The 7,140-nt window shown below is 41.5% G+C and overlaps 2 protein-coding genes across 2 annotated transcripts in view; both read right to left on the bottom strand.

Annotated features, from left to right (window-relative positions):
- The window catches only part of ipo9 (importin 9), a 19,872-nt gene extending 15,612 nt beyond the window's left edge, over window positions 1–4,260 (bottom strand). The window contains exon 1 of the mRNA XM_020607759.1: window positions 4,080–4,260. Coding sequence (XP_020463415.1) covers window positions 4,080–4,239 — 160 coding nt within the window. The 5' untranslated portion in view covers window positions 4,240–4,260. The remainder of the gene's footprint in view (window positions 1–4,079) is intronic.
- Window positions 1,353–2,518, bottom strand: LOC109964362 (general transcription factor II-I repeat domain-containing protein 2B-like). The gene is made up of 2 exons (XM_020607656.1): window positions 2,076–2,518; window positions 1,353–1,905 (listed from the first exon to the last, which is right to left on the bottom strand). Exons 1-2 carry the CDS (start codon window positions 2,137–2,139, stop codon window positions 1,457–1,459), a joined length of 513 nt encoding a protein of 170 aa, XP_020463312.1. The 5' UTR covers window positions 2,140–2,518; the 3' UTR covers window positions 1,353–1,456.
- Window positions 4,261–7,140: the final 2,880 nt, after the last annotated feature.

Below are 7,140 nucleotides of genomic sequence, written 5' to 3'. Positions count from 1 at the left end.
GAAAATATTGATACACTTCCTTTCCTTTAAAAAAAACTTTTTTTTTTTTACACAGGAGATTTTATGCATATGGTGGTGCGTTTCTCAGTTTATGACAATATATCCTTTTGTTTATACTACCACAGTATATCGACACACAACCCCACCGTGACGCATATTGTATCAGATTCTTGCCAATACATAGCCCTAGTAGCCATAAGCACATTATATAGCCAAAAGTATATGAACATCAGTCCACACACTTTTGTACACTTCTGGACCTTTATCCATGGTTTAGACTTTGTCCCCTTGGTCCCCATTGCCGTCTGGAAAGACCCGTCCCTGGTTTAACATGATCGTGCTCCTGTGTTCCAAGACAGGCCCTTGATGACACGGTCATAAGATTTTCACACTTTTTTAAAAATTATTATAAATGTAACAAACAAGGTGCCACTGTGTTGGCTGGTTGACTTTTGGTTTCTGATATGTTACCATTTCAAGAGATGGATGTATACATTTATTTTAGTTTAAGCAGCACTATTTAGAGGACAGGAAGGAGGAGAAGGTAAGAGCTCGTCTTAGGTAATTAATTACTGCAGCAATGTACACAGTCAATACAGACACCAGTACTAATACAGACAGGTGACAAATGAAAGGCATGTATATGTTGATTAACTCTGTACACATGGCATCTATTGCATGTCTGTCCATCCTAGAAGAGGGATCCCTCCTCTGCTGCTCTTCCTAAGGTTTCTTCCCGTTAAAGTTTTTTTCTTTGGGGGGTGGATCCCTTATCCAACTCAACAGTCTTAGAAGAGAGGGCATCATATGCTTCAAAGATTAAAAATTCCCTTAAGGAAAATGTGTGACTTGTGATACTGGGGTTTAAAAAATTATCTGACTAGGCTACTTTCTGTTGATGGGTTGCTTGACTGATCTCTTTGCATCTCTAAGGATGATGGAGGAAGCTGCCAGCCCGTTAGACGGGATCTGCGGAAGAAGCCCCTGGGCGACATCTTCGCGGGAAAATCTGTCATCGGGCATTCCATGGTCATCATAGCCACTATGGAATAAATTATTAGTGGGAATCACTTGTGTCGCTTCTTTGGGTCAACCGGAAGTCGCTTAGCATAGGCTTTTTCTAACTGTTACAATAACGATTCAACAGTTTGTTAGTATTTAGCACAGGGGTGCCCAAACTTTTCCCCTAGGAGGGCCAAAATGAAAATGCGTTACAGGGCTGAGGGCCGGGTGGGGGGTCATTGAAATGTGTTTATTATAAAAGGTATTTAACATTTCACTCTTTGTACAAAGAACAGGAAGCAAATACAAAGCAAATGAATCTTTATTTAGCCACAAATTATGTCCAAATGCATGTCCATATTAACAGCAAACAGCAGCAGTTTGACACTATTAGTGAGACACATGAAGCTGGTCTTTGGCTTTGACCAGCCTCTCAATGTCAGGCTGAAGCTGACTAACAGAGGGTGAGAACGTCCTGCAGGTGTAGATCAGTCAGAGTGCTTCTGAGCCTGGTTTTGTTAAGGTTCATTACACTGAAAGTCTGTTCACAAATGTAGGTGCTGCCAAACAGAGATAACATCACCTGTGCATGCTTCCTAATGTTTGGGTACCGTTCTGGTGAGACATGTATATAGACGTCCTTCAGTTTCAGTGACATGAATTTATTCCTCAGCTCTGAATCGCACTGAAACTCAATCAGCTCCATCTGATTGTGATCAGGGACACAGTCCACACTTGTGCTGAAGGGTTGGGAAAACAGCTCCATGTCACCTGAATTCTTCCTGAAGTCCTGAAAGCGCATTTCAAACTCCAGGTCTAGGTTGCTGACAAGTGTTGCATATTCAGACAGTTTCTGTTGTACCAGGTTTACCTCTCTCAGACTGGGGAAGTGAGCCAGGTTTCCTGAAAAGAAGTAAAAAGTAATTAATAATTATCAATGCAATAAATATTGCAATTTTCACTCACTAGTAATGTCATATTCCACATATCATACAACTGACAGTTCTGTTCCTCCGCATCACATGATCACATTACCATTAAAATTATGTATTTTGTGCAAGGCATTAACTCACCTGCTGACAGATGTCGACACAGTAGCTGCAGTTTTCTCTGAAAGGCCTTTATGTGGTCAAACATCTCCGTAATAATTAGCTGAGAGGCTGATCTGGGAGAAAGCTCTTGCCTGAGCGGGACACACTAGCTTTGCAGCCGTGGATAAGCATTCTTTAACAAAGTCCCCTGTAGAAAATGAATGTCCACTCCTGGCAATTAGAGCTGAAATCTCATAGCTGGCCTGTGTTGCGCTTTCCTGGGCTGACGAGGGTCGTGTGAGCGTGTTTTGTTGTGAGCGAAGTTTAGATAACTAGTGATGGGTCCGGCAACACCGATGTGTCGAGCTCGTAGAACAAAACCCTGTGTCGGTGCGTGTATTGCTTTAAGAAAGTCACGTCACCGATACAGGAACTGTTTCGAACTGACACTGCCGCGCCAAACTGTGTTTATAAGGAAGCGCATTTGTCAACGGGATGCATCTGCCAAAACAAATCTCTGATCTTTTGCGGTTCATCATCACATTCATCAAGAATTATGAGGCAGCCTCAAGCCAAAAGAAAGGTTTCCGCCATGTGGGACCATTTTGATCTCATATCGGAAAATAAGGTATTGCCAGGTCCCAGGATCCTATGAGACACTGGGATAACCAAAAGGCAATCCATCCAAACCTCTTCCGACTTGCCTTAGAATTTCTCTGCACTCCAGCCTCATCTGTGCCTTGTGAGTGGGTGTTTTCTACAGCTGGAGAAGTTGTATCAAAAAAGCGTAACAGACTCAATTTCAAAACGTTGGAAAAACTTATTTTTTTTAATAAAAATCTGTTAAAAAAAAAAATCCCAGTCCACAAGCATCCTCATTCACAACACGTTCATTTAGATTTTCACGTTATGATACATGTTCACATTATTTATTGACTGTATCTAAAAATATCAAGGAAATTTTAAATTTAAATAAAGATATGAAATAATACAATATAAAATACAATGACTTAAATTATATTATTGTATAACAACTCTCGGCTCTTTGTCTTCCGTGCCTTGCCTTTGAACCTTGAGAATGCTGCATGCCTCGTTTCATAGTGCCGGCGGATATTGTACTCTTTTAGCACAGCGGCAGACTGACCGCAAATTCAGCAGAACGCCTTAGAATTAATATCCGTAAAAAAATATTCTTCCTCCCAGGTTCGTTTAAAATGCCTTTTGTCTGTGTGCCACTGTCTACTGCTCCGTTCTTCGTGTTGTTGTTGTTCTTCTTCTTTTCTTTCTTTCTTCTTCTTCTTCTTCTCCTCCTTGTTTTATTGGCGGGTTGCGAGCTGAGCTGGGAGCTGCTTGACCTGACAACTGGGGTGGCATAATAAATTGTGGGGGGCCAAGAAATGTCCCCGCGGGCCAAAACAAATGTTCCGCGGGCCCCACTTTGGGCACCCCTGATTTAGCGATATGGGGACATTTCGGGATCTGTTGCTGTCATTCTAAGTAACGCAATTTGACTCGTGCGCTCCAGACTCAAAGGGTGTGTGTTTAAGAACTACTATCCATAATCCCGTGCACATAACGGGCAAGATATCGTAACACGTACACTGACGTTTCACCGAGAACAGAGAATAAAGCAGCATCCACATTGTTCCCATGTGCTCTAATATATCTTATTCATTAGCTATGATTACACTTGTGACACGGTTAGCTGTGACATGTCCGACCACGTCGGTTTGAACAAGATAAGGCTGAATGTTAGGTAAGGATAGCACACTTTGATTAGTTCTAAGGCAAAGTTAGTCATGACTAACTTCTGGAGAAAAAAATGGCCTAACGTTAAGCTACCAGGAGGCAAGACGTTCCCTGGCTAACGTTTTGACTGTTAGCCAAGTTACTCCTCAGCCTAGCCGACTAAGTCAAAGTTAGCACTGACAACAGCAGTAAACAACTGTCCCGCGTTGTTGCTGCAGAGGCCATTGCCGTAGCGAGAACCCCCGGCTAGCTAACCACCGTTAACTCTCTCAAATACACAAACTAGCTACCACTCACCCTCTGTCACTTCCAGCACTTTGATCTGCTCCTCCGCGGCGGCGCGCACTTCTTGAACCGGGGACAGGATGGCAGTCAGCGTCTCGATCAAAGCCTCTTTTAATCCCTGCTGGACCGGACCGGCAGTCGAACCGGGCCGAGCACTACCCGCTGCACTCATGCCTGCTGTGTTTTCACCCGCAGCCCGCTACAATATGACCACGACCCGGGGATGAGCAGAGAAACACGGCGGCAATGCATGGAAACGTGGAGGCGGGATTTTTGTGAAAGGAAGCACATTTTGTCATCCGGTTCGGCCCACGTGTTTTTTTGGTTAGTTTTTTTTTTTTTTGCACTCTGTCCCCCTCTTGTGGACCGGGGGGAAATGACACCTTCAACCGCAGTATCACAAGATGACTATGGAAACAAATGCGTCAACATTCAGTACCCTACTAATTTAATTTCACTTGCCTTCAGAATTCAAATAGTTTTGGACATTATTTGCTTCTATACCTAACAATGTTATAATAGGTAAAATGGATTATACTGCCATCCAAGATATGTATGTTTAAGTTTGAGTAAAAGGCTTTCACAAAGTGTGTATATAGAAATTCAGTTGCATTATACCAACATGAACATTAATAAAGGCTAAACCCACATCAAATCACAATTGATTAAATCTTGCAGGCGTGGTGCACTTGCGGTCATTGTTTTGCAAGCACACCTGCTCTGACATCACTAACTTTGCTTGTCACAAGTGTACACCGACAGCCCTGACAGGCTTGTGCCTGCTTATGGGCTGTTTTCCATTGTCTGAACACAAGCTGTCATTAATTTGTGTATATTTGGGTTGTCTTAACATTGTCTGCTAAGCCCTGTTACTTCTCATTAAAGGAGTTCTTAATGTCCATGTTTTGTGAATGAAATGTTCCAACAGTCACATATGGTTGTAATTTTCATGTCCCCATACATTTGGATATGCAGTATACAGTATTTGAAAGTTTAAATTAACACAAAGCTGTTCAGACAGTTTCCAACACTATGATTCAGTCATGATTTATCCTTTAACAGCATCAAAATTGATTTAGCTGTTACTTCTAAAGAATGGATGGTGCAGTACTGTGCAGAATAAGCATTTGCAACAAACCCCTTGTCACCTGCAGCAGGTTGTGAAACTTCTCAGCAATTTCTCATAACAAGGGGGGCTCAAAGTTCCATTACACATGTCTCAATTCTCCATTCTTTTCATTGAATGGGAGTAACATTAAGCCACTGTTAATTGAAACAGCAGTGCAATTATTTGTGAGGCGCGGCTCCCAGTCTGCACACACTGTCGCCCGGCAGAGGGGTGGGTACTGTTACTGAAGAAGGAATTACCAGCCTCACTTCATAATCCTGTTGCTCCAACAAGGAAACAGACGAGGTATCAGCAAGATTTCCTTAAACATGAGATGTGTGTGAGATGCAGCGTTTGTCTCCTCTTAAATCTCACTGGTTAAAGACGATCTTTACTGTGTACTGCCAAAGCATACTACCGAGGATGAACCCTAATCTTTTCAGGTGTTGACTTTCTTTTTCAGATGGCTGTTAACAACCTCAGAACCATGGTTTGGATGTCTTTTGTAAGCTATTACATCAGGTTACTCCTTTTGCTATCAACCACCAACAGGGCACGCACAGGCCTGGCTTTTGTTTCATTGAAAAACTTAACCAAATGTGCAAAAGGACTCATTTGGTCCATGACTTCCCCGAACCTAACAACATATACATCTGTATGTCTGAGTCTTTATAAAAAGAAATATAGGACTGGAAAATTTAAACACAAAGGAAACAAAAACTGAAAAAACTTTGCACCAAATAGGAAGAATATTAAGTTGACTTATTTGTGTGCCCTATATTGGCATTAAGGAGAACACAGGTGAGAAGGTGTTGACATAAAAGTAAAATCAGTGAATGTAATCTCCTCTCTTACATTAACACTGCTGCAGATCTGAAGAATTAAACCACAGAAGAAATCCTGGAGACAAACTGCTCTAAAAAGAGATCTAATAATTAATTATAAGCAATAATATTGCAGTGATGACACATTCCCTGAGGAACCAGCCAGTGTTTCAAGATGTACACTCACCAAGCACTTTATTAGGTACACCAGTACAACTGAATGCAATCCAGTACAACAGCCCTGCCCTAAGGTCACATAGCAACATAATGTAGTTCAGTACAGCACCTTTAACTATGACCTCGAAATTGAATTTTAGAAACTGTGACAATTTCACCAAAAACTGAAACATTATTAGTTTGGTATGACAGATGTCAGGGCAGGGCTGTTGTACAGGCTTACATTCAGCAGGTCTCAATGAGACATCACCTGGTTAAATAAAGGAAACCAACAGTAAAGGTGTACCTAATAAAGTGATCAGGAGGTATCAGGTGTAGAATGTACAACCTTATCTATACTCTGTGGTCCTTTGCAGTACTCATGCTCTGCTTTCTCTTTCAGACCACATGGAGTAACACCTTATGAATGTATAATCCTAAACTATTCGTCTTCAAAGCACGATCATGATGGAGACCATATTTCTATCTCTGACCAAAGTCTTCATGAATAAAATGGTCTATTTAGGGAGCAAGAGAATTATCAGACTCACTGGATGAAAACCAAATCATTACCCAAGCTCTCTAGATTTTTCAATAAAATGCTTTCCATGTACTGTAAAAAGTGAGGTGTGCAGGATATGATTTTGGCAAACGTTTCATGGTAAAAACTGAAATCTTTCTAGACTGACGGGCATCAAGCACAGATTAGTTTATGCTCAGTTGCCAGTTTAGCTGTTAATGCAGTCTAATACAACAAGTCCGTATTAAATCCTTCTTCATGAAGGCAATGTTTAGTTTTGATTCTGGTTCAGAGAGGTGCCAGTTCAACTTTACAGCCCTTTTGGAGGCTGTAGTGTGCTAGTTAAACAGCAGTATCCTTTCTCAAATTGCTGCTGACAATGTATTTTTTATCAAAAGGCTTTTTAAAGCCTCGCTTAATTTGGGTTCTTTGTTTGCATGTACAGTGGGTACAGAAAGTATTCAG

This window comes from Monopterus albus, unplaced genomic scaffold (assembly GCF_001952655.1).
Source record: "Monopterus albus unplaced genomic scaffold, M_albus_1.0 scaffold1.1, whole genome shotgun sequence".
NCBI classification, from domain to species: Eukaryota; Metazoa; Chordata; class Actinopteri; order Synbranchiformes; family Synbranchidae; genus Monopterus; species Monopterus albus.
The sequence above is the reverse complement of the archived record's forward strand: the minus strand, read 5'-3'. Positions and strand labels throughout refer to the sequence as shown.

Bases quoted from the DNA above. Each gene is read 5' to 3' on its own strand.
- LOC109964362 (XM_020607656.1), bottom strand. From the start codon at position 2,139: ATGTTTGACCACATAAAGGCCTTTCAGAGAAAACTGCAGCTACTGTGT. The intron at 1,906-2,075 runs GTGAGTTAATGC...ACTTCTTTTCAG, and splicing joins GTGTCGACATCTGTCAGCAG to GAAACCTGGCTCACTTCCCC.